This window comes from Gorilla gorilla, chromosome 11 (genome assembly GCF_029281585.2).
Source record: "Gorilla gorilla gorilla isolate KB3781 chromosome 11, NHGRI_mGorGor1-v2.1_pri, whole genome shotgun sequence".
In the NCBI taxonomy this organism is placed as follows: Eukaryota; Metazoa; Chordata; class Mammalia; order Primates; family Hominidae; genus Gorilla; species Gorilla gorilla.
This window is the reverse complement of record NC_073235.2, coordinates 64,428,398-64,456,183: the sequence shown is the minus strand read 5'-3', so window position 1 is coordinate 64,456,183 and position 27,786 is coordinate 64,428,398. Positions and strand designations below refer to the sequence as shown.

Here is a 27,786-nt window from a genome sequence, read left to right as displayed (position 1 = left end):
CCAAGCGGGGTGGATTGCCTGAGCCCAGTTCGAGACCAGCCTGGGTAACACGGTGAAACCCCGTCTTTACTGAAATACAAAAAAGTAGCCAGGCATGGTGGTGTGCTCCTGTAATTCCAGCTACTCAGGAGTCTGAGACAGGAGAATCACTTGAACCCGGGAGTCGGAGGTTGCAGTTAGCAGAGATCGCGTCATTGCACTGCAGCCTGGGTGACAGAGCGAGACTCCATCTCAAAATAAATAAATAAATACATAAACAAACTATAACATCACTATCCCATGAGGAAAGCTCAGAGCATGGTATGAATGGACCAATGTTATGGCCCATAGAAATGTATCATCTTTGTGCACAGTCTTCTTTCTGTGACAATATTAACATTTACACCCAAGAATTTGAATTAATAGTTAACTTCCTTAATTGAGAGAAAAACTTTTTTTTTTGGTGCTTGCAGGCTTTAAGCCTCAACAAACTCGATAAAAATTCTTATTCTATATAGTCTTTCATCTGAACCCACTCTTCAAATTATTTAAAAAGCATGTGTGAGTGTGGTGTGAAGTGTGACCATCCAACAATCAAAAACCCTTTTTATTTTTTAAGCTTCTTCTATCCAAGGTCCTGATATTTGTGACTCATGAGCAAAAAAGGTGTTTCACTGGGTAAGTTTGGTTTCCAGTGTTAATAACAGAAAGATTGGTGGCAAAGAAAATGTAACATATTAAGCAGCAATATTAATCATCATAACCTGATTCTGGTTCCATGAGCCAGAATGAATAACCTGATAAGGAGGAAGGCGGTCACATCTCACCTCCTGCTGGAGACACAGTGCACTGCAGCTGAGGTCAGTTGGACCTGGGTTAGAGTCTCAGTACCACCAACTCACTAATGGGAAACATTTAAAGAACAATACTTAGCCTCTTTGAACTCCAGTGTCTTAATTTGTAAAAAGTACAAAAAGACCTACCTTACAGAACTGGTTGCATTGCTATGAAGATTTACATAGATACAATGCCTGACACCTTCCTTTCACCTTTTCCCTCCTTCTAGTCACAACCATGTAGCTGCTTCTTAATGGCTCCATAGATTACACAGATTCTTGCCTTAGTCTTCTGTGTCCTCAGGTGCTGGGAACTTGAAGGTACTCATTAAGCATTTGCTGTGTTCCAATACTGACATGTCAGTGACAATTCTTTTTGGATTTTTAATCATTCTTAATAAACTGAGCAGCAGGATCTTCTGGTATATTTTACTTATTATATCAAGAGCCTTTGCTGGCTGGGTAAACAGCAGAGCACAGATCTGGGCTCTGGAGAGTTACAAAAGAGGGGCAAAACACCAAACACCATCCCTACCTTCAAGGAGTTTATAAATAAATGGAAAAAAGAAGTCACATGAAAAAAATATTTAACTCTACACACACCGGAAGGCAAGAGGATCCAGACAGAAAACTGAGTCCAGGGTAAGAATGTAGGGTAGGATTCAAGGCTGGGCGGAGAGAAGGTGGTTTCTGGATTATTATGAAGCAGTCATTGTCTGAACTGTGTACCACACTTAGGTTTCTTTAACAGTCTCAGGCTTGCTGTGGACACTGTGCTTTTCAGAACACTTTTTTTTTTTCAAATGTAACTATATGCACAAATATGTGCTATATATACATATATATATATATATATATATATATATATATATATATATATATTTAAAGAACAATACTTAGGCTCTTTGAACTCCAGTGTCTTAATTTGTAAAAAGTACAAAAAGACCTACCTTACAGAACTGTTGCATTGTTATGAAGATATATATATAGATATATGTATATATATATATATATATATAAAATCTCCATATATAAGGGAATGCACTACATAACAGTAATTATAATTAAGCTATTGTGTCTAGAGTTACGGGTTAGGTACCTAAGGAGTATACTTGAGCCTATTTCGTTTCTATCCTAATAGAAATTTATAGATCATGAAAACTTAGTTTTGTCATCTGAGAGTCATTCTGGAAGGGAGATCCCTGAGGAGGCAATCCCACTGTTTCCCCACTATATTCTCTACTGTGCTGCTCTATTAATCATTTCAAATTCATTACTCAAAACTTTTAATGGGTAAAATTCCAACAGTTCTAGGATAGAATTTAACATCATTTGTAATGTCTCCGACTTGTGTTTCTGTCTTTTCCTACAAGTCTTCACTACCCTTCTAACACTCCACCATATTGGGCTGTTTGCTGGGTTCCAAATATGCCATACATAAAATATGCCAGGCTCTAGTTATGCCATATAGCTTTACTTTTAAATTTCATCTTTATTTCAATACCGACATAGGTTTGAGAATCTTTGCAGTTCCGGTGTTGCTGGAAAAGGGGTCCCGATCCAGACCCCAAAAATGGGTCCTTGGATCTTGCAAAGGAGAGAATTCAAGGAAAGCCACAGAGCATAGTGGAAGAAGTAAGTTTTTCAGAAACCGCTTCGTTACAGTGTGGGATATCCTCAGAAAGCAAAAGGAGGAATGCCCTGTCCTTTGTTAGCGCCTCTACTTTCATAAGGAGTTACAAAGAGCTACAATTAAACTTGGAATGTGCCTATGTGCTCACTAAAGGCAGGGGCCTTCAGTGTCATTGATATTACATGACCCTTAATCTTTTAACCTAAGCTTGTTCATTAACGTTATCTCTAAGTAAAGAGGGCTGAATTCTTAGGACATAGGGACATTCTGCAGGCATAGTGGGAGATGCTCTGTATGGTCATAAATATTCTGTAATAATAGGTTGTAGCCAGCTTGGAAAGTGGCTATTTTCAGACCATGCATTAATCTTATAGGTGCCTTAAGAGTGTTCTAGCTCTTCACTTCAAGATGGAGTCATTCTGGTCATACTTCATTAGACCAGAGGCCTAGTAGGCAGGGGTTCCTTCAACATCTGGAGTATATTTCCTTCCCCATTTCCATTCTAATTCACGTGCTACCTCTTCTATAATGTTTTCATCAAACTCTGCCCTATTCAAAAAACGGCTTTACTCATATGGCCAACTCAGCACATATCACATTATTTACAGCTATGTATCCACCCTGCCCTTAGAAGCAAGGATCATAGTCCTATTTTCAAAGTTCCAGCAGAAATGATAGTACCCAGTACACCAACAGGAACGGAATTGGTGTGACAGTTGTATCAGTTAGCCACAGCATTCCATGAAGAACATTGAAGGAGATCTCTAAAATAAAGTATTACCAGTAATCTTTGATTATTAGGCCTCTTCAAGGGGACTAACTACAATTAGCCTCTTGATGTAGACATTTAGAGAACCATCATATTATCCAAATGACTCTCATAAAACTTTCAAATGGATGTAATCTCATTTCATTTCATTGTGTGAATATATGAGATAGATATTAATATATTGGAAAAATGAGAGAGCAATCTTGCAATGATAGTAAAATAGACAAGTGCCCAGGAGCTAATAGGCTAAAGTTAAACCAAAACAGAGGTAGGTCAGTGCCATAGAAAACAGGTAAGTCACACTTCTAAGAGTCAAGAAAAATCCAAAAAGATCTAGGAATCATGTTGAAATACAAGTTGCTTTTGGATCATCAGTGGAGAGTTTCTTTCAAACTCCGGGTTTGAATTATACCAAGGAGACATTCATCTATACAGGATATATAGGATATCCTATACATACATAGGAATATATATATTCGTATATTATATTATACAGGAAAAAACTTTCCAATATTGTAGGCTGTGAAACAGGAGCAATTACAAAGTAAACTCACTAGTCAAGAGAAAAATACCAAGCAGTAGGTTAGATAGAATTCTGAATGCAATTATCTCCACAACACACTGCCAGATGGCTACCAAAGAATAATGGTCCCATCTGACTTTTGTAAGAAACAGGGAGGAGACAAATTTTAGGCAATGCTTTCCCCATGGAAGTTAAAAACGGAAGTCTAAATAGAGTTCTAATAATGAGGAATACTACTACTAACGACCTTGGAGGTTTTTCCTAGCATAAGAAACCGTGTCATCTGCACCCATTTCTGGAAAAATGAGTAAATATATCTTTATATAGTTCTCATAATCTTCTGTTCATAAAGTTCAAACTGTTTACTCTTGAAACATACTCATAAATTGTTTACATCACCAAGAGTTCTTAGCTTTGGGGCTGTCTAAATTTAAATATTATATTCAAACAATCAAAATGTTTTACACTGATTTACTAATTAAAACAAAGAAAAAAGACAAGACACTTTGTATCACAATTTAAAATGTGCAAGGATGTTAGGATAAATATTTATTTCCACATAACATTTCTTAATTGTGAAAAACACAATATCCTAGTCACATTTACACATTATTTAAACTTGGCACTAAATTACATTCAAGATATTTAGTAATTTTGACCAGGAATCTGAAATTAGAAGTAAATATATAATACTACATTTTTCTTATATTTTATATGATTTCAAAATATTAGGATTAACATAGGGATAGCTTTAAAATTCACACAAGAACAAAATGACTATAAAAATACTCAGAAATACAGAATTTCATTGGATATGATTGCTTATTCAAATAGATGATCATGTGAAGATTTAAATTCACTATGATCATTTTTAACAAAACAGTTATCAATATATTAAAACACTAAGAGGCTGCTTTGGGGAATCACTGGCTAAATCATAAAACAATGGAAATGTTTACAATGTAGTATCTGTATTATAAAATACACAAAGGCAACACATTTGGAACAGAAAGTTTCTGTATTTTTTCAGCATTTATAAATACAAACTTTATTAACTTAAAATTCTTCTTTCTATAATTTTTAGGCTCATGTTCCATAAAAAGGGGGGCTCCTTAAAGAATTGTGAGGGGAATTTTTAAAAGGTATCAAAATGTAGAACTTAATGGAGGCTTTGTTGATTTATTTCCTCCCATTAGTTTAATCACAAGAGGAACTTTTCTTCACTTTTCATGCGCACTTCCAACAGAGTACATAATTAACGGTGTGTAAAAGCCACAGGGCTCTGAATTATTATAAAATGGAATATTGGAGTATTATAAAGTTGATGATTACTACTCATTCTTAGGAACCAAGAGCATTATGAGATTTAGTTTTATTAACTTCACATTCATTGAAAGTGAAATCAAATACTGTACTTTTAGTAATGTCCAAAACTTCATAACTTTCTCTCCCCTTATATAAGTTTAGTAAAGATGTATTATTTTATATGGACTGAAATATCTACAGAACCTTCTCAAATGGAATCTGAAATTTCATTTTAAAAGACTGTTTTTCCACAACATGCATTTAATTTAAAAGTGGAAAAAAAAAACTCTGCAGAAAAAAAATGACAATTGGAGAGCTGTTGGTCTAACATGAGAACATGATTCAGGACCAGCATTAAGCAGTGCATGACCATTAGCTGCAGAGTAACTGTACAGGAGTGGAATTTCATATACAATGATTCACCATGTGGCATTCCACAAGTATGTATAGAATATGTTTATTTGGAAAACATCTGTTGTCAGTGGGAGACAAACTTAGTATATTTCTGATAAAGGTTTATATTGAAAAATCCCACAAAACTGTTACAAAGTTTTTCTAAAGCATTTCGTACAAGCCTAGTATTTGATCATTAGTCACAACTTGAATTTTAAGCAAATACTACTTAACTCTGCATTATGTCTGATTCTCCTTAACAAGTTGTAAATAGGTTTCTATATATTTCTCAAATGACTTTAAGTTTTAGTTACATATAAATTGTTAAGTATTAAATTTATCATATTAAATCAAGGAAATGCATAAATACAATTATTAAAAAATGCTTTCAAACTAGCTTTTTGATTTGGGTCTTTTGAAATAAGTCACTAATGCTAAGCTATAAAAACTAAAAAGAAGTAAGACTACCTTTCAAAAATTCTTCTGAATGAAATTATCAGGCATCTTCAGGTCACTAAAGTAGGAAAATACAAACTAGGTAAATATGACTTATCTCTTTAAGGAGGCTATTGCTCTCATAAAACTGACAATCAGAATCCAGTTTACAAATGTCTAACGTACAGCAAGGAACACACAGATTCTTGCATTGGCTATTGTATCTGCTCACAGGGATGTCTCACTGCTCAGAAGTTTAAACACAGAAATGAAACAAGTATTGCACTACTTACAGTATGAAGGTGGATTTGGGTTGAGGGACAGAATTTACAATACATGATCAAAGCAGTTTTATTAATAATTGTGACACTCTTCTCATATATATGTAAAAAATAAATTGAAGATCGAGTCATAGACAAGTCTCCCTGTCAACACCTTTCCCTGAGTCAGCTTTCTTCTCTTTTCGGCTTTCAATGCTACAGAAGGAAAAAAAGGAGACATTTATTACTGCAATCCAGCATGGCTACTATGATATCTGCTTGCTCAGACATAAAACCCGTCAACCCCAAAGCACCACAAGAGCCCGTAGGCATTGCTCTCTCATGCTGCGAAGCACAGATAGACAGCAACAATTAAAATCCTCTGCACTCAGTGAGATAGAAACCAAGAACTGCAGAGAAGGGGAAATTCAAAAACAGACACTAAACAACAAAAATCAGACATTTTTTAAACAGTTCCAAAAACATGCAAGATTAATACCATGGTCCTCATTTGGGCAAGTGACTCACTGATGATAGTTGAAAATGTCAGCCATGCCCCCATCTTAAGACAGCGCCAACTCTAGTAAATGACACAAACAAGATGTCGCAGGAGGCATTTCTGGGCTCTGCTGCAAATGGCTCCTCACTTGTGCATGGACTGGATCCTGACCTTTGATGAAGACTGTACCTTGGCCAGGTTAGACAGACAGCTCCCCTGGCCTGGAGGACAGGTTACCATGCACGCTGCTCTCCAGACACCTGTGCTATCTCTTTACAGACAAACCCTTACCCTGTGCATCAGAGGAATGATGCTTCACCTCACTCCTCAGATAAACTCATTCCCAAGTTGAATCTCACCCTCTGCTTAATCTCACCCTCTCTGTTTAATCTCACCCTCTCATTAACTTTACCAGTTTCTGTTTAATCTCACCCTCTCATTAACTTTACCAATGAGTAAACTGGTCATGTGACTCTACCATTTTTGTCTGTTTGGTTCAATATTTTCCCATCGTACACTTTTCTTACTCTCATGCTGACAATTTTTCATGGAAAATTCAAACAATATCATTACAGGGATGAAGTTCACACCATGTTCCAGAGAGGGCAGAAATGCTTTCTCCCTGATACTTGCAGCACACAGCAAAACCCTCCTCATCTGAGGCTTCTATGTGACCCTCCCCACTGCTGACACAAAGGGCAGCCCATAGCCAGCTACTGAGGCCCTGGGCTGTAAGTATCCATACATTTTTACTGTTAACTTCGGCCCTTAATATAAATTTATGAAACACTTGACAACGGACCGCACCCTTGGTTTTATAACTCTTCTCCAAGTAATAAAGTAATAAAACTCCATTTTTCTATGGGGCCTCCTGTACAACTTTCTAAGTGGTCAATAACTTAGACACATTCTAAGAGTGTGTTTTTTAAATTGTTTTTCCTCCAATTCAAGCTAGAAACAGCCCTTCTCAGTTGTCACCACCACCCGGCACCATCAGGTAAGAAGTGCCGGAGCTTCTGCCATCTGTGGCACGCTGCCAGCTCTGAGAGCTGGTGTGAGCGCGTGTCTATGGCGCCCGGGTTTGTGCCTGCCACACTTCTCAGCACATACTACTTACAGGTCAGAGCAAAGCAACTTTTCTCCCTTTTCTTTTCTCCTTCCATGAGAAAAGATGACAGTGTGCACATGATGTGTTGAGAGCCCTAACTTGTATTTTTAACTCCTCTATCTGTATGACTCACTTTCTTCTACTTTAAGTTCCTTTTATATGACAAGTGTCTGCTCTCCTGCTTTCCAAATTAACTTTTCCTTAAGCTCTACCTGCCTTCCAGTCTCTTTTGCCAAACAAAGTCAATGAAAAAGGGCAGCACTGGGCTTGGTGTTGGAAGATCTAGGTTCAGTTTTCAGAAGCTCAGAATGAGCTGCATGACCTTGGACTAGTTATTTAATCTCTCTGAGACTTGGTTTCTTCATCTGTAAAATTGGTTTTGGACTAGATGGCCTCTAGGCTCTCTTGTAGTGAGAATTCCAGAATTCTGAGGCTGGTATTCCCAATTCCAATGAACTCTTATTTTTTGAAAGATAGAATAACAGATCCTATCTGTACGAGATTGTAGGACAGAGATATACTGGTCTCTACACATGTGCAGTTACTGTGTGCACAATACTTTGAAACGTGGGAGGTGTTCCATAACCTTTTGATAAATGAATGTGTGCCAAGTGGCACTATTAGTCACCAAGTCATAAATAAAAAGATTCATAATATCAACTTGATCCATAGATGTGCTTCCTCCTGACTCTGCTTTGGTTGTTTGGTTACAAAACAATAACCTATTAAATGTCTGGGTTTTTTTCCCTCTTCATCATAACCATAGTTTTGGTATCAGATTAGATTTCAGCAAACTATGAAGCAGAAATTTTATAACCAGCTCAAGACCTCTAGGATCCATTGTTCGGAATTACTTGTTAAGTTCGCTTTTGTGGAGGCCAATCAATTTTAAGCTTTCATTATAACAAACATGTATTATGCATCTGTTATCTGTCATTGTAATAAACATATGTTGCATATCTATCATATGCCAGGAACTCCATAATGACCTAGGAGTACAAGATAGATAAGAGTGTCCCTGTCCCTGAGGAGTTAAAATTTAAAATATAAGGAAGTAATATTTCAAGAGAGGGCAAAAAGTGACCTGGTACTGTCATGATGCTAAGTAAACTATGAAACTATTACTTTTTAATGTCACTGAAATAGTGGTTGTTTTTTTTGAGACAGAGTGTTGCTCTGTTGCCCAGGCTGGAGTGCAGTGGCACAATCTTGGCTCACTGCAACCTCCACGTCGCATGTTCAAGGGATTCTCCTGCCTCAGCCTCCTGAGTAGCTGGGATTACAGGTGTGCGTCACCATACCCAACTAATTTTTGTATTTTTAGTAGAGATGGGGTTTCACCATGTTGGCCAGGCCGATCTTGAACTCCCGAGCTCAAGTGATCCGCTCGCCTCGGCCTCCCAAAGTGCTGAGATTATAGGCGTGAGCCACCATGCCCAGGCTAAAGTTGTTTTTATGAATAATATTTCCAAGAAGTCATGAGAGAGCCTAAGCCTAGGCAATCAGAGCAAAGAAAGAATCTGGGATAGAAAAAGGTGGTGGGGGAGTGCAGGGGTGGGTGTTGGGGGGTAGAGCGGATAGTCCCAGAGACTAGCCTCTGTCACCAAGGCAAAGCTAAGTGCTGCTTTTCCTAACATTGCCAAGGACGTCCAGACACACTGATCTTGGGTATCAGTTTAAAAAATGTAGCAGTTGCTAACCTATTCTGATGCAATGTGGTCGTTAATGAGCCCTATTTTCACCAGCCCATTTAATAAGCTGCAGAGGCTCTTGTCACATGCATGTATGACATCAGGATCGAAATTAGACATCCTCCAGATAAGACAGAATTTGCAGTTAGTTCTTAGATTCTACTGTCAGTTAAACGAGATAAAATATTTTTGACAACAAAAAGTGAATGATATAATTGAGAAAATATAATTTCTATTCAAAATTCCATGAAAAAAGGGTTTCTAGGCTTCTCTGACACATATTACAGCACAGGATGGAAAATAACTCAGAATGGCGGGTGTCAAAGGCTGCATGGGTGCCAGCTCAGGACTCAGACCCTAGTAACCTGCTCTTTGGGTCTCTTTTTGCCAATGGATACTCTACCAGGTACTAAATTTTCACAGTTCCTGGTCATGATGCTTTAAAGCCTTTAACAGATACCACGAAAAGGAAGTGGCTTTGGGAGCTTTATTAGTATCAGTGGTTTTAGAATTCTGTAAGTCATACACTTTCTGCCAGAGTTTCTACTGTAATGAGGATAAAAGAGATTAACTACCAACCAAAAGATGTTTCTCACATGGAAAACCACAAATGCGATCACATCAAAAGGTAAGGAAAGCTGGATAAACTTTCATTCCACAATAGTTTGAACCTCACGTCAGTGAAAGTACATTTAAAGAATAAGAAACAAGTGGTTATATCTAAATATAAAGGATAGTCTATTGAAAATTGGACCTGCTTTAAAGCACATTATATTGTTCACTAGAGTCAACCCACTATGTGAAGTCATCTGGATATATATATCTAAAACAAAAAGATTTTTCTGGTGAAAAGTATCACTTGATTTTAAGGAGTAGCTAAAATATCACGTCACAAGACTTTTGCTTGAACCAAAGAAAAATAGAGGAAAAGTTTGGACTTTGAATCCATATAATACAGGAAGAAAAATTTTTACAGGTTTGTTTCAAATTCTCAACATATTGACCATCAAGGGCATTTTATTTTGAGCTCATAAACCTGGATTTAACATTTTTTAAAAAATCAGAGAAATGTCATATTTTTCATGTGACAAGTACACATTTCAATGGGCTTGAGAAACTGCCCTTCTTATAATTCTGATTTTCTTCAAAAGTACTAGCAAAACAGAGAATTACTATGAGAAATATTTATCAGACTGTAGCAAGGTTCTTTGAGAAAGGAAGTTAAAGCATGTTTTAGAATAAAATGTTACTTTGTCCTGAGCCAAGCAAAGAAATACATGAAAGTTTTAAAGTCCTATTAAGACAGAAAATACCAACCAAAAGTCTTTGAGAGGGAGCCCATTGAGTAATTTATTATCTCATTGAGTAATATATTATCTTCATTTGTAGTAAATATTAAAGGTGGTTGAGAGAGAGACACAGAGAGAGAGAGAGAACTAATTCCCAGCTTCGGGGATGAAGATTCTATGCACCTGCTGTTTGTCTCATCTTGTTTATACTGTTTGGTATAGAGATGACACTGAAGCAGCATGCCATTTTGGGGTGACAAAAACCAGCAATAAGAGATATATTCTCTAAGTCTAATGTAGCCTCTTTCTCTTGCCCATGTTTCCAGTGATGTCTCATGAAGTGAGATACGGCTTGCCAGTCTGGAGGCATGGTGGTACATAATGGAGGCTCTCAGCTTTGCAATTTCTTTCTTTCTTTTTTCTTTTTCTTTTTCTTTTTTCTTTTTTCTTTTTTTTTTTTTTTGACAGAGTCTCTCTCTGTTGCCCAGGCTGGAGTGCAGTGGCACAATCTCAGCTCACTGCAACCTCTGCCTCTTGGGCTCAAGCGATCCTCCTGCCTCAGCCTCCAAAGTAGCTGGGATTACAGGCATCCGCCACCATGCCTGGCTATTTTTTTTGTATTTTTAGTACAGAAAAGGTTTCACCATGTTGACGAAGCTTGTCTCGAACTCCTGACCTCAAGTGATCCGCTCACCTTGGCATCCCAAAATGCTGGGATTACAAGCATGAGTCACCACACCAGGCGAGCTTTTCAATTTCTTAAAGGGACAAATTTAATTTTCCCTATCCAGAAATTTGATGCCATTACTAACTACAGTTCTGTGAAACTTGTTGATTTATACATGATGCATCTGTATAAATCAAGGAAGGAATAAAGTTTGTTCAAGTTTCAGACTAACTTAAAGAGCTGAGTTGTTACAGATATATCATCAAACTCAGTCTGCTACTGGATCTGAGCCCAACACTCTCCATGCCTTTTGCCTCCCCAAAACTCACACAGAGGACATAGACTGACCAAGTTTCTAGAAGACACCATTTAACATAAGGAAATGCAACCAAGGAATAGGTTTAAGGGAGAGGGTCTTACCTTTGGGGAATCAGCTTCTAGAGTGATTAGGAAGGGGAGCTTATGACAAAAATGTAATATAAAAATTAAGTAGAAAAAGTTAATTTAAGGTTACGAAAATAAAGGAACTTTATAATTATAGTAAACACTGTCCCAATTCCCTCAATCACTCTCTAACAAAAAGAGATATTAGCATAACATAGGAATTCCTCTTTCTTCAGATCAGCATCTAAGAAGACTGGGTGATTTGAACTCTTATTTATAAATCCTGGAAGATTCACTTGGAAATCCTTTGATGACTGTTGATATTTAGGGACACACTCTTCCCTCAGCATGCACTTAAAACTACCATCCACAACTACAGGAGTTGTTTGTACATTTACACACAGAGAAGTAAGAATGGATAGAACTTTCAGGAGTTGAAAGTTTTGGGATAAGAAGTTTAGGGAAGACTTTCAGGGGGTTGGAGTCAGGACTAGAACTATACTAAATATAAATATTTATGCATATTTATAAAATATAAATATAAAATACACACAATGCATATCAGTCTAAAAAAGGGAAAATAAAGGAGTGCAAAATGTGGCCAGATGTCTAAAGGGGTCCTGGGGGAAGTGGGTGATGAAGGAATAAAATAAAATCATACTGAAAAACAGTAGGCCAAGATGAATGTCCAAAAATGTCATGCATTGTGACTCATTTCTAGCACAGTTCCCCATACCACAGTTGGTATGAAAAACATACCAACATTTGAAATAATTACAATTTCTACCCACTTTTGGAAAGAATTTTCTGGAATATTTTATATCTAAATTTGATGGAAACTAATATTATTCTTTTGCTTATGGTTTATGTCAAAAAACAATTGGAATTAGTATAAATTCTCATTATTTTAAAATCCAAACCTTTTAGAAGGAAAGCTTGACTCCTTATCTTTTGAGTTATCGGCAGTAATCAGAAGGTTCCTCCACAAGGCAGTCTTTGACATTTCATCAGATATATTGATCACAGATGGATCATCTCTAGACAGGAGTTTCCCCAAATGAAATAATAAACATTACATAAGTAACTGCAATTTTTCAATGACAGAAACTAAATATAGGGCAATCATATATCTATGAAGAATATTTTTCCCAATTTTTAAATTGTGGTAAAATACACATACATAAAATTGACCACCTTAACTATTTTTAAAAGTACAGTTCAGGGTTACTAAATACATTCATAATGTTGTGCAACCATCACCACCATCCATTTCCAGAACTCTTTTTATCCTATAAAACTGGAACTCCATACCCACTAAACCATAACTCTCCATTTCCTCTTCTTCCCAGTCCCTGGCAACTACAATTCCACTTTCTGTCTCTAGGTTTCTGACTTCTCTAAGTGCCTCATATAAGCAGAATCATACAGTATTTGTCTTTTTGTGACTGGTTTATTTCAGTTAGTACAACATCCTCAAGGTTCATCCATGTTGTAGCATATGTCAGAATTTCCTCCTTTTTAAACCTGGATAATGTTCCGTTGTATGTATATGCCCCATTTTGTTTATTGTACAGTATTTTTGATAATTAAAAATGAAGAAGTATTGAATATTTCTCTCAATTATTGAAAACAATCTGTGAAAAATAAAAAAACTAAAGAAAATATTCTAGTTGAATAGATACTGATTTGGCCTGTGGTATTCTTAATTCATTTCAAATTACAGAGAATGGGTTCTGCATGTCCATTGCTTAAACGCTTGCCCCTAACATCATAGCAACCAGATCACTTCCCTCCTTTGCTCAGACCTTGCAGTGGCTCCCAGTCACTCAGAGTCAATGCCAAGTCCTTATAATGGCCTAAAGGCTCTGTCCCCACCTCACTCTGATTTCACCTCCTGCCACTGCATCCCTGCCTACTCCTTTCCAGCCCCATTTCAGTAGCCTCCTGACTGTTCTGGAACACAATGGGCATGGTGCTGCCTGGGGGCCTTGTCCTTGCTCTTCCCTCTGCTTATCATGTCCCTTCACATGGAGCAACCTTGCCCCTTCTTTGTTCAAATGCCGCCTTTTCATATGACCCTGATTGGTGATAGGTCACAGGAGAAGAACAAATGCAACTTTTAAGAGGAACAAAACCTTGGGTCTCCTTCTCTTGCCCAATCTGGAAATGTGTTCTTCAGTTCCTCTAAACCCTCCAGCTGTTTTGGTCTTCCTAGAAAGATAGTTTCCTGGTAATTCAAAGCACCAGACTGACTACTTTCTTAAAAAAAGCATCATGTGGAATAGACATTTTTCATGATATTATGTGAGGAAGAGTCTTCTGAGCAAAAGATTTTTTTAAATACTTGATTGAACGAAGCTATACAATTTTTTAAAGTGCAGTACTACTTAGATTGTTTCATATGCTAATATGCATTGTGAATCTCCAAACTGGAATGCAGTTTGGAACATTTTTTCAAACTTATTTAACCACACAGCCCTTTCGAGAGTGGTATCACACAAGACTAGGTTTCTACCTAATACACTTGGAAATATGCTGGTTCAGCTAAACAATCAACAGGATTTTAAAATTTAAATGTTGTAAAAAAGAAAAAAAAGATAAAACATCTTATACTTGTGCTCCCTCTTAAGTGGGAGATAATTATATTTTCTTAAATTCTAGGGAATATAATTTTAGAGTCAGACCCTAAAGATCTAGAAAATTCTCTCCTATTTTGGTTTTTAACACTATGACAAATTCCTTTCTCATAAAAAAGTATTCTCTGTATTTTTATTGGCATAACCTTAAATTATTCATAAAGACTTTGAGACTATAAAATTGGGCACTAATTGATACTTAGAATTGTACAAGATAACTATTTAAACTAAACTATATTGAGAGGGAGACAGAGAAGAGAGAGAGAGTGGAGAATTTTGGGCCAAATGTTTGCAGATGTTTTCTTTATAACTTCAGTAGTTTGCTTTCTTTTGCTATGTCTTTGTACATAAAGAAGATTAGAAAATTTTGGAGAATTGCATAAATATATCCTAAAATGACTGATACAACTGAATCACTTAAGAAATAGATTATGTCATTGGAAATTCCATTTTTAGCGGCAAATTCCCAGAGTTAAAACATTTACCTGTGATCAACTTGGTGAATACCTAGTCATTTATACCAAAAATGAACCTTGATCTGTCTTCTGGTGCTACTTTCTGAGAATATGAAAGGGATTTTTCATACACATTATAAAACAGGAGCAAGAAAGACTTCAGACAACAGCTTCCTGCTTCACTTCATTTAATGCAATTTGATTATAGTCACACAGCTATTATTGGCAAAACTTAGCAGTAGGACCCATGTTATCTAACTCTTGGTTCTTTCTACTCTTATACAATTTCAAGAAACCTCTCTGAGGATCTACACAGTATGAAATTCTTAAAGTATATAACAATGTATTTCATTACTTTAATTGATGTGTTTTTAAATTTATGTCTTACCTATAGTGCCCTTCCAATGGGAGTTGTACTGTGCCCTCATCTTCCATAGCTAGCATACTTTGTTCTTCCTGAAAAGACAAATGTAAAGTATATAAAGTGAACCTGATGAGTCTCCATTTTACATTAAAGAAGAAACACAGATTAATGTTTCATTATCTCATTAACCTCAAGACCTTCCACTCTGTTTGCATTTATTAATGTTAGCACAGGTCCTTTCAATAAAGTATCAGCTACCAAGAACATAAGTAATTAATGAGAGTCTCATAACACAAAGTAATTTAAATGCTAACAACAATCTCCTTCATGTCACTCAATAAAAAACATGTTAATTTCCAAGCATATTTTTTAAAAATTAATCTAAATTTTATAAGAAAAAAGTATGGGTGATATAATCAGTTTTATTGTTATAAAGGTGAAATTATATTCCCAGAATGCTCTATGAGGAGGGGATGAGGGATGTACTCAGAACAGTGGTTCTCAAACTTCACTTTACATCGGAATCCCCTGGTGGGCTTGTTAGCAATATCCCCCAGAAGTTCTGACTCCATAGGTCTGGAGTAGAGTGGGCATAAGAATTTCCAGTTCTAACAAGTTTCCAGGTGATGTTGATTATGCTGGTCTGGTGACCATATTTAAAGAACCACTACTCTAGAGAGTTGGAAAGAGACAGTAGAAGATATTAATATCTTCCTGTATGGATCAAAACACAAATGTGTCTTGAGAGAGGAGGAAATGGAAGGTTTGACTCCATTTGGATGTGTTTCAGGCTTTTGTTTTATGCTTCAAATTTCTTCTTATAATGACAATATTCCATCTTTCCTCAAAGGGTGGAAATGATTTTTATATTCATACATGCATTTCTTCATACATAGCATTTTAAAACTAAATCTTTGGGATGAAGATAATCTTATGGCCACCATACTGAAAAATTCTGGTTTCGTTTTCAAATAATGTTATCATCAAACTTTTTTCCATGAAACAAAAACAGAAAGTTATTCATAGATTATAGCTTTTATTTAATACATTTATTTAAAAATGGGTCAGTTCAAAGAAATACTTCAGGCCATTTAAAAATGTTAGAATTATTGGTTCTAACCCCAGAAATGGAATTTTAAGATGTATAAACATAAAAAACTAGTTGACCCCCTGCCCAAATGGAAACTGATGAAAGAAAATAGGGATGGCCCTGAAGGCTCATTTCCTCTTTCAGTAGCTTAGCAGAGCTAAGCTGGCCTGACCCAGCTTCCGGAAACACCTTGACCTTTGGCTGATTTTATTATTCCTGGCATGCAAGACTTTTCCTAGTGTCCTTGGTAAACAGACCTTGGCCCCCTCTCAGATATCCCATAGTCTGAATATTCCATGCCATATTTCTTGTTACCTAAAGAAACAAGTGTTTTCTAGTGCCTCTTCAGCTAACCTATGAAGATACAATGCAATGTGGGAGCAGATCTCATTTCTCTCTTGGAGTACTCTCCCATGCTGGCCAAGGAAAGCCCCTCTCTGCTGGGACTTTTGCTGTGGTGCATACAGAATCTCTGTGCCCACCCTATGATTCGGGATAATGGAGATGCCAGAGACTGCATGAGCTCTGCTACTTCCCTGCTTAGAAGCTTTCCCCAGAAACTCTATGTTGTATTTGTTTTCTGTGAGGCTAATGGCATGTACATTACCCTTTTGCATTCCAGTAACTAATTTTATTTTCTCTCTTTGCTGTTCTTCAAGGAAAAAATTTTCTTTTAGGGCCTATCAAATGTATTCTACTTGTATATTATGCCTATTCTCCTTGTCACTTGGCCACACTATTAGAACTAAATCAAGGTGAATGGAGATTACCATTGGTTTGAAATTACTCATTCAAGCATTTTAGCAGAGCTGATCTGCAGCCTAGATTGAGGCTTGCCTTACAGCTGAGTTAGTCATAATATATGAAATATATTACATGCATAATATATATTGTAGGCACATCCTGGAGGTCAGGGGCAGAGCATATGTATCATTTCAGGTAGAAAAGGTTCCTTTTTCCTTAGGAAAGGTTATCTTAAGGTACATGGAGGGTCATAAAAAGTAGACACTCAGTGGTACCAAAAGCTACATAAGTAAGACAAGATAGGAGAAAGATGCAATTCTTTCCTTGGTTGCCCACTGAAAGGTGAAGCCTGGTATATGATATCATTTCTGGCCAATCAAGAGTAAAATGTCAAGAAGCAAGGTAGAATGGTTTAAGAAAGAGTAAAATGCAAAAAAGCTGAAGAGAAGAACAGTGCCGTCAGTGCTTAGGTTACCTGGCAGCAGAAAACGAATGTTCAAGATTCAATCTAACAGCAAAAAATTGGACCAAAGCTTGGGAAAAATTTTGTTTTTTCTTCAGATGATTTTCCACTTTTCTCTCAAATTGCTTTCAATAATTATTTTGCACTCTGTGGCTTGTTAGCATGTGTGGGCTTTATACTAGTCATAATTCTATCCAAACAAAAACTCATCACCTCTAAAGATAGCTTTTCCAAGCCATGCTTATCTGAAGAGAAGGGTGGCAGAGCAGCCGCTGCCTTCAGTGCCAGAAGGAAGCTGGGTGGGCCCCGGAGCGCGGGGATGGAGGGCCGGCTGCATCCCGGCAGCACTGTGAGAAAGCCAAAAATTGAGGCTTTCTGAGGAGGAGCAGTCAAATCAGGCAGTAGCCGTCACGACAGCCACAACCTAGGTTATCTCAATCAGATCAGAGAAGAAAGAGACAGCGAGAGCATAAAGCTAACTGAGTAGTTGCCAGCTTAGAAGTCAGAAAAATACCTTAAAATGAGTTCCATTCAGCTCTTAATTTACATAAGATCCATTAAAAGCATGCTGGGTTCTACAACATGGGGAAGATGTTACGCGGATGATGATGAAAGGTAGAATAATACATAATACCCAAGAACATAATACCCAAGAACCTTTGAGAGAGTTCACTGATTTAACTAGAGGGATGTTTATGCTATGATTTAAATGCCACCTTTTAATTAAGACAGCCAAAGCAGTTTTCAGATATAAAATAAGTGAAGGACAATTAATGCTATGTCCAGTACAGGACAAGAAAATTGAGGCTTAGAAAAACAAATCTACTCCAGAACACTCAAATATTTATTGAGCATGTATTATGTGCTATGCACACAGTTAACAAGAAGAATAATCCAGGGGCTATTAATTAATCCATTCAATGGCAGGTAGTCTGTTAGGTACTGGGTATGTAATAATGAAAAGAAAGCTATAAACTTGACTCTCAGAAAATTTAAGTGATCATTATGAAAAGTACCAAAGTCAAGGTTGTAGCAAGGAAGAAACTCCAGGTGGGAAGAAACTCCAGGTGGGAAGAAACAATGTAGGCCAACCATAAAATGAGGAATAAATAAGATGTGTTTGCATGACAGTGAACAACGAGCTTGGTTGGAGCCAAAAGTCTGTGCTGAGTAGAGGCAGAAGAGATAAATTGAAGTCAAATCCTGGTGTGGTTTGATAACAGGGTGTTATATATCGAATTACATCATGAGTTTGAATTGTATTTAGTGATAGCATTACAATTATGATTCATATATCATGATACCTAACAAATAACAAAGATAGTTATCCTTTAATTACCTTTAGTGAAATAGGTTCATTTACAACTACATCCATTTTCGGGCAAAGTGTGTATCTATGTAGGAGCCCTCAAATATCTTAAAGTACAAACAACGGCAACAGAGACCAATATTCACGAATATGCTTAGAGTGTTAGAGAGGGAAAATATTCAGCAATTTTGGAATTCACGTCTTAAGAAATGGAATACTCTTCAGAAGTCAAGCTCAACCCTTTTATTTTGCCCAAGAGTAAAACAAAGTCTACAGAAAGTAGAAGTGTCAAACCATTTTCTTCCTCAACTACTAATAGAATAGACAATGCTGCAAACATTACATAAATATATAATCTTTGAAAACCATAAGTGTTATTTTTATAATAGGTATTACTTATGATTTCCAATGGATAGAAGAGCCAATACATAAAACTAACAATGAGAGTGGAAAAGGAAAAATGGAGAGTCTATATAGAGTTCATATCAGTACATAAATGTAACATATATTTTTCATCAGAATATTAGATTCTGTGTCTCTAAGTAATCATGTAAATTATTGTAAGTAAAAAATTCTGATAGAGTATCCTCGCATTTAGAAGACTATATTTTATTCTGTGGTTTTAGGAAAGGACTTATCTCAAACTTTAGCACCAGAATCACCCAGAGGTCGTATTAACAGAGATGGTTGGCCCCATCCCCAGAGTTTTGATTCAGTAGGTCTGAAGCAGGGCCCCAGAATTTGCATTCTAGGTTGCCAGGTGTTGGCTGATGTGGCAGTGGTTCTGGAACCACACTTTGGGAAACCACCGCTTATGGAAAAAGAATATGCTTGCCCCACTCTAAGATTCAACTAGAAATGACATTTGTCTGTGTAATAATTTGGCCATGCTTCCCAAATCCATAACCAATTCTGACCTATCTTAGCAGTAAGACGTCCTCTGTAATTTGTTTAGTTGCACTTGTTTTTAGATTGTTTTTATGTTTTCTTGACCTTTTTCATGATCCTGCATTGGGATCACAGGGTCCCGTTTGCCCTCTTTTTGTTTCCTCCTATAGTGTATATGTTAAGAGTGAAGCCCCAGTAAATCAAGAAGTATCACTATCATGATCACTTCCACAGAGTAGAATTTCTAGGATTTATCCAACACTAACCCCCTTTCCTCCTACCCAGGAGCAAACATTCTGCTGGGATTTTCTGCCTTTAACAGTAAGTAGCCTTTTGTCAAATGTGTACAATGGCCTAGAGAATATTTAAGTAGGAAGGAAGGCATGTTGGTACTCTGAGCACATTTGGACATCCAGAATTTGATTCTGCAGTCTTCCCTTTACACAGAGCAATGTGCAAAATGTCAGGGTTCCAATATTCATTTCTACCCTGATTATAATCCTTTCTTTCTAAAAACTGAAGCATATGCATATGCATATGCATGAAGTACATGAAAATTTGGAACAGAAGCTCTGCGACCTTGGACTGGCCTGTGTAGCTATTTATTCTGCTTAACTCATTATTGAATTTTAAGGTCAAATGAATGTTTTCTCAGTGCCATAAGACCAGAAATGGGCTACTGATAGGAAAACCCTGGAGGCTAAAGGTAAAAGCTTGTATCTATCATCAAAAGGACAAGAGGTGAGCCTACTTTAAATTCAAGTCTCAGGGAGCTGAGACATTTCTGCTATTTACCATCTTGCCAGTTCATGATCAAAGTTACTCAATTAATTTGAGCAATTGCAGAAATGCAACATTTCTGGAGAACTTGCCCGTTTACCACCTTAACACACAATCTCCTAGAAGACTGGGCCTTAGTATCAGATGCCACGGTAAGATCACATCCTTCCACTGAGTCTGTAAGCCTCAAGAAAATAGAATACCAAGATCTGGGCAAACAAGTAGAAAATCAGCCAGGAATTTAACTTTTAGTATAATTATTCCTAAATCTTCCTAATGTCTTTAGTGACCATACTCTTTTAATACTAATTCTAAGCTAGAAAGCGAACCTCTTTAAACTTCCTATTTTCTTTCCTGTTCGATGGAGAATTAGCTGTCTTTGCACTAGTCAGAGCTATATTTTATTGTTCAATTATAGATTATTTCTTGACTGTATTATTGATTTTCTTGTTTCTTTCCATGTACTGAGGATCACATGAAAGTATCATCATATCAACCCCTCTGAGATTTTAAGGATCTATAAACCTGCCTAGTTAATGTACTGCAAGGCTTTTCCCTCTAACTTGGATATGAAGGATTTAGCAGTAAAATTGCCCCAGGAAATCTTTAATCCATTTTTGTATCTTTTCAGAAAGCATGAGTTCTAGGAAATTTAGTGCTATTTAGTTACTTTTAAAATCTTTATCTTCATAATCAGAGAACAGTAAATGCCCATTAAAGTACAGTGGGTATATAATATAAAAAGATTAGACACTGATTACATATGTTCTCTGCCCTATGAGATTTATAAATTCCAAAATGGGCATATGGCACACACACATATAAGTACCATACATGCATAGCTATGTGAGTGGTTCTGGGCAGTGGGAATGGCAAATTCTAATAAATTTACAATTATTATTAAACTTGTTCTCTCCTGTTTCACAGAAAATAAAAGGAGAATCTGAAATTATCTTTGAATCACAGTCACAGAAATATTAAACATTACATAATAGATTACATATTATTTTTCATTTTGTGAACTTCTAAAAGGCAAGAATGTTTCACGGTATGAGTATGATCTAAGGAGAATACTATGAAAGAGATGATTATATGTCTGGGGCTGTGTTCGTTTTTTTTTTTCCAGAAGCAGTAAAGACAGTTAACAAAAAAAAAGCAGAAAAATAAAGCAAAATTAGATATGCAAGTTACTGCTTGAGTATAATTAATAGTACAGTAAGTGCTCACATAAAGTTATTGATAGGTTCTCGGAGACTGTGACATTAAGAATAAATAAAACCAATTTTACCATAGGCTAATTGATACAAACAAGAGTTAAATTCTTATGGCAATATCTGGTCACAAAAACATCACCAAACTTCTAACTAAAGACCCAAAATGTTTTTAATATTAAACATTGAAATAAATGTGAGCTATACAAACATGTAAGAAAAGTTAATAAAAGCAAGTAAGATATTGAATTACCAAATTTCTGGTGAGTGAGAGAGTGACTGAGCCCATAGTAGGGGTGGATTAAATCAGGAATAAATGTTTGCAAAGTGAAAATTGTAAGGAGCACATCTTACCACCAAGCAGTTCAAAAACAATAGCAAATATGGCTGGGTTCACTGAGCATTTTCATACCAAATTGTTGTCGTACATTTGTGTGATTATCGTATACTTGATGAATTTTTATTTTACAGTCATTTGTATTCATTTATTCATTCCTTTTCCAACCCACTTATTCCAGTTCAAGGTCGAGGGTGGCTGGAGCCTATCTTGGCAGCTCAGGGTATAAGATGAGAAATAAGACTGGCCAAGACGCTATTCCCTTGCAGCACACACTCACACACACACCCACATTCACTCACACTGTGCCAATGTAGACACGCCAGTGAACCTAATGGGCACATTTTGGGGATGTGGGAGGAAACCGAAGTGTCCAGAGAAAACCCACACAGATATGAGGAGAATGTGCAAACTCCCTACAGACAGTGGCCCTGGCCAGGGAATTTTTTTTTTCTTCTCTCATCAACATTATAACAATGCTATATTATTCAAGGGTCTGCTGTACTGACACTATCAAAAAGACTGAAAGGGAAGCTCACAGCCAAGAGCTTTTTCATCAAAATTAAATTAATTTAAACCTTCTTGGGTGTTGTGTTTGATCTCAATAATTTTATTTACATCAAATATAGATAACTTAAGATTTTAGAATTTATGTGTTCTAGTGTCCGTTTTATTTAAATTTAACTTGTGCCAAATTATACCATATTTTCTTGAAGAGTATCTGAGGATGAAAGCAAACGTTTACTAAAGGCCTAAAAAGAAATACAGACTATCAAAATATCCTAGTCAAAGTGTTTTTTTTTTTTTTTTTTGAGACGGAGTCTCGCTCTGTCACCAGGCTGGAGTTCAGTGGCTCACTGCAACGTCCACCTCCCGGTTCAAGTGATCCTCCTGCCTCAGCCTCCTGAGTAGCTGAGACTACAGGTGTGCACTACCACGCCCAGCTAATTTTTGTATTTTTAGTGGACACGGGGTTTCACCATGTTAGCCAATATGGTCTTATCTCCTGATCTCGTGATCTGCCCGCCTTAGCCTCCCAAACTGCTAGCATTACAGGCGTGAGCCACTGCGCCTGACTCAAAGTATTATTTTTTTAAAAAGCACTAATATTTAAATAAAAATATATCAAACAGAAAAATAGATAATAACAATTGTATAATATCATTTTTTGTGTTAACATTAATATTACTAGAAGTATGAGTCTAAGTATTGCCTTCTACAATGTTTGGAAAAATTGAAACATTCTTACAGAATTAAGACACATCATCATGATGAATCTCTATCTGTGGGAATCCATTGTTAGTGATAGAACACCATGTAGAGTAAGGGAATTACCAATCACACGTTATGTAACCATATTGGTATAAATTTCTGAGAAAAAACCTCATTTGATTTATGGCCTGATCTGACCTCATTAAGTGACTAAGACCTCTGAAACATCTGCAAATGAATTCCCCAAAGGAAATAGGAAATATATCTACGGTTTGAGGAAACAGAAAGTTGAATACATTTACTGACTACTTATAGAGAAAAATAGTATAATTCTCATCAGATATTTTATTTCAGTCTCATTTCTATTTATGTGAAAACTTTGTTGTGTTTTACATTGTATGGGCTCAATCATTCTGCTAAATGTTACGCTAGTTATTTTCCCCTCATTTACACTCTTTGTAGTTTTTATATACTTAAAAAAATGTTGATTAAGTGCTTTCAAAATAGACTCAGGCTTACATACAAACTTTAAATATGCCATGAAACTTATAATACATTGTTATACCATATAAAATAGAATAAAATAAATAAGTAGCCTGTAAAAATAAATTCCAGAAGTTTCTGCAACATCTACTCAATCTTAAATCACTTTGAAAGCAAATCAGATCAACAATTTTCCTACTAAACATTTCACCTATTTCAAGAATAAATAATTATTCATTAGAATATTTTGATTAAAACTCTGTTCCCTAGGAAGACACCAACAGTAATAATGTCTCTTCTTTTTGTTCTCACATATGTAACAAAAAAACAATCTGCATGATCATAATTTGGAAATAGTTAAGTATTAGCAAGTTTCTGCCATCCATAGGAGAGGAATCAGAAAAATGAGCCTTACAATTTGGAGGGTATTTTAGTACAAAGTATTTCCATATTTCATTAGGATTTGGTTTCCTCCTATAAGATCTTCATTCTCTCTCTGTTCAAATCTTTATGATTTTAAACATTAAACTTCCAAACTAGTCTACTTGTGGTTGTTAGTGATCACTGTCTAAAGACAAAACTGCCTAAAGATAAAAACAATAATTTAGTTTTGCAAACAAATAATACTATGTTCCTTTTTTCTTTCTTTATAAAACATTGATTTTGCTCTTACTTCTTTTTCAGCATCTTCCAGTTTCTTTTTCTTACTCTCGGGCATTAAATCATCCAACCAGCTGAGTTCCCGCTTCGTGAACAACAAGTCCATCAACTTTCTTACAAATACCAGGGCTAACACCTGAAGTAAATAATAAACTAGTTTAAAGTGGAAAAAAAATTAAAACGAGAGGTGTAGATTTGTCTGTATGGTTTTTGGTAGAAACAATTTCTATTAGGCCAGAGATTAAAGTAAAAATTAAAGATATATATGTATAAAACATTGTCTAGTCTTCTGCTTCCTTCATTTTCTTTTCTTACTACATCACCACAATAATGACTATGATTTTAACCAATATGAGAGTCTATTAAATAAGCTATTTAAAAAAACCTATAAAATGTATTTGACTATGTTTCCTTAAATACATGTAGTTAATAGTTTATACTATATTAAATGAACCCTAGAACATTCTTATCTATACTAATAATTATGAAATTATTTAGTCATTCAAATTCACTATAGTTTTTGAAGTATTTGAAACTTGCCTGAAACATTTAATACAATGTTATTTTAAAAATCCTAATTTTTCATATTTGCTAGTATCTTTAATGTTAAATTTTGGAAGAATGCATTTTTCCATCCAGCTTCAATTAATTCAGACTACCACAAACATTCAGAGTGATAGAGACAAAACTAATAGGAATCACTGAAATTCATACGCATTCTTAAACCCTATCTTAGTCACTACTTTTAGTGCCAAAACTTATATTTTCCAATAATTGTTCAAAATGACTCTGCTGTTCCAGTTTCAATTCATGTGTTTATGTTTCCAAAGAGACCAGCAAATCAGAGAAAGAGAAAAATAGTTGACAGAAGTTTCATACCATCATGGGAAAGACAATAGCAGCTCTTGAAACTTTTATTATCCACAAAAGGCCAAGGCAACTCATCTGAATAATTGTGAAGAGATGCACTTTTCGAAGCGGTACGTGCCTTAGGTATATAAAATCTGGTTGATGTTTTGCCGGCATCCAGAAGAGCTTTATCCTATCAAAGAACTAAAAGATTAAACAGACTAAATTGTTTTTAGGTGTAAGACAACAATAAAAGTAGGACAAGTTGATGTTTAATATGGTCCACAATTTTGGGTTAAATGACATACCTGGATAACACTAAGTTGATATCTCGGCATCAAGACAATGGGATTGTTATGCTTACCCTCTGAAACACTACAATTTCAGTTAAACAATAGCCCACATTTTCTTGATTATGGAGACGGGTTACAATTTAGAAGAGTTTAAAAATAGAAAGCCAGTGTTAAATATTGCTACCTTGAAGAGTGGAGCCCTGTGAAGCAAAACATAATTAACCATCTTCTTTTTCATTGTCACATCACAATCTCTTCCTTTATTTGCCCCTCAACATTGGGATTCCTGGACTCTCATTCTCTGTTTTCTTTTCTCCTGGAATAGTTCATCCATACCCATGGCTTTGACTTTCACAGACTTGCTAATGATTCACAGACCTACGTCTCTGCCTTAGCTCTCTCCTGAGTTCTAGACCCTTATCCAGCTGCTAAGTACGGTATTTTAACCTCCTTATTTTGACTCTGCTGTTTTGACTTTGCCCCTTTAATCCCCAACAAAAGTTTAGATGCTGTCTTTATGAGCACAAACATCTTAACCATAAAAATTTAACCTAAATAAATTTTGTTAATAAAGTATGTTCCAGAGCAAATTTTGTTAACTCTATTTAATTTCTTGATTAACTTTATATACAGCACTGTCAAGTCATTTATATATTTTCAGTTGTATTTTATTAAAATTATTTTCATCTCAATCAATGTTGTTTCAATCTTGCCATAAAGATAGTACATAGTATTACATAACACTATTGTTATAGTACTTCATACTATTATGTTACAGCTTTGACTGAGGGCTTTTTTAATCAAGCAAACCAATTTTTCCCTTTTTGAATTTTATAAATTAAATGCACACAGGAAGCTTAAATCTTTAATCACATTTTATTTACTAACAAATCATACTGCATGATAGTTTTATTTTATATAGATTATTTGGTTTATTGTTCTTTGGCCAATTTTTGCAATTTTCAGTGTTTCCAACTAGAGGCGATTATTTAGAAAATAATGGTTTCAATCACTGTCAGTCACCGTTTTATTTCATGTCATCTCTGCAGTAACATCCATTATGCATTTTCAAAAAGTAATATTAGATTTTATTTCTTAACTAATTTATCTTAAAAACTGTAGGCAATTCTCATCAAATGTGTCATATTAATATGCAAAGGAACAGTTGTCCATTGAGTCAAAATGTTAGAGTCAAAACAGCCTGTTTTACCAAGACCTGCTTGTATACATAACAGGAATCTCAAACTCAACATAAACCTATCTTCCCTTCTGTGTTCTATGTCTTATGGCATGACATGGCCTTCCTTTCCTCAGTTATCTAAATAAGAATCATACATATATTAGTTCATTCCCTGACCATTCATTTATTCATATTCATTTATATATTCCAAAAACATTATTGAAACATTCTATGCAGGCTACTAAGTGCTGAACTCATTCCTGAATAATGTCTCTCCATTCTGTCCATGTACATGTCATTAAGTTTTAAAATTTCTATTTCCTAAATATTACTTAAACTTAAAAGTCATTAAATAAACAAAAACTTGGTGCATGATAGAGGTAGGAATAGGAAAGAAATAAAATCTGGCTTACAATGAAATATTTCCTTTTCTATAGAACTAGTTTTTCCCAGCCACCATTTCTCCATTTGTGAAGCTATGTTATTGCATAAGTGTACTTCAGTGTGTGGGTGCTTCAATTGTTATTGTTTAAATGGCACATTTGCTTTACTTTGGATTCCTGAAGTGTTGGAATGAATATAGATGTGGGTATATATCTGAATGCAGAAACAGCATTCATGAGAACACTGTGATCTGTTTTTTCTGCCATGTTTCACAGTGAGAAGCCCAGATAATAAGTTTCCTAATATTGCCAAACAAGCAGGTAACATAGATTCCTTCAATAGGGTAAGAGAGTAACATGCTGCTGGAACTGATTATATTCAGCATATGTTTAAATAATAATCATCATCATGATAAATGTATTCTGAGTTTTACATTTGGTTTTTATTATATCCTAGTATCAATATCACATTTCCCCACCCAGTTAGCTACAATACCAAATAGGAATTTCAGCTGCCTGCTCTTGGGGCTCACTTAAATTTTCACGAACACTGTTTCTCAGCGTGAGACCCTGTTCATCAACATGTGCCCCAGATTGATGTTTCATTTGTGTTCTTTAAAACTCATTATATTTAACTCATGGGCCTTTGATAATGTTTTCTTCAATTTTCATTTAAAA

The 27,786-nt window shown here is 35.7% G+C and overlaps 1 protein-coding gene across 8 annotated transcripts in view; it reads right to left on the bottom strand.

Moving 5' to 3' along the window:
• Positions 1-4,228: 4,228 nt before the first annotated feature.
• The window catches only part of SLC4A10 (solute carrier family 4 member 10), a 360,081-nt gene continuing 336,523 nt past the window's right edge, over positions 4,229-27,786 (bottom strand). For 4 of the 8 annotated variants that reach the window (XM_031008812.3, XM_031008814.3, XM_004032704.5 and 1 more), the window contains 6 exons: positions 25,283-25,456; positions 24,417-24,539; positions 15,251-15,318; positions 12,692-12,808; positions 11,808-11,846; positions 4,229-6,349 (listed from right to left, as the gene is read on the bottom strand). In XM_031008812.3, coding sequence (XP_030864672.1) covers positions 11,834-11,846; positions 12,692-12,808; positions 15,251-15,318; positions 24,417-24,539; positions 25,283-25,456 — 495 coding nt within the window. In that variant the 3' untranslated portion in view covers positions 4,229-6,349; positions 11,808-11,833. The remainder of the gene's footprint in view (positions 6,350-11,807; positions 11,847-12,691; positions 12,809-15,250; positions 15,319-24,416; positions 24,540-25,282; positions 25,457-27,786) is intronic. The other 4 variants (XM_004032705.5, XM_055379101.2, XM_031008815.3 and 1 more) reach the window with 1 other exon arrangement.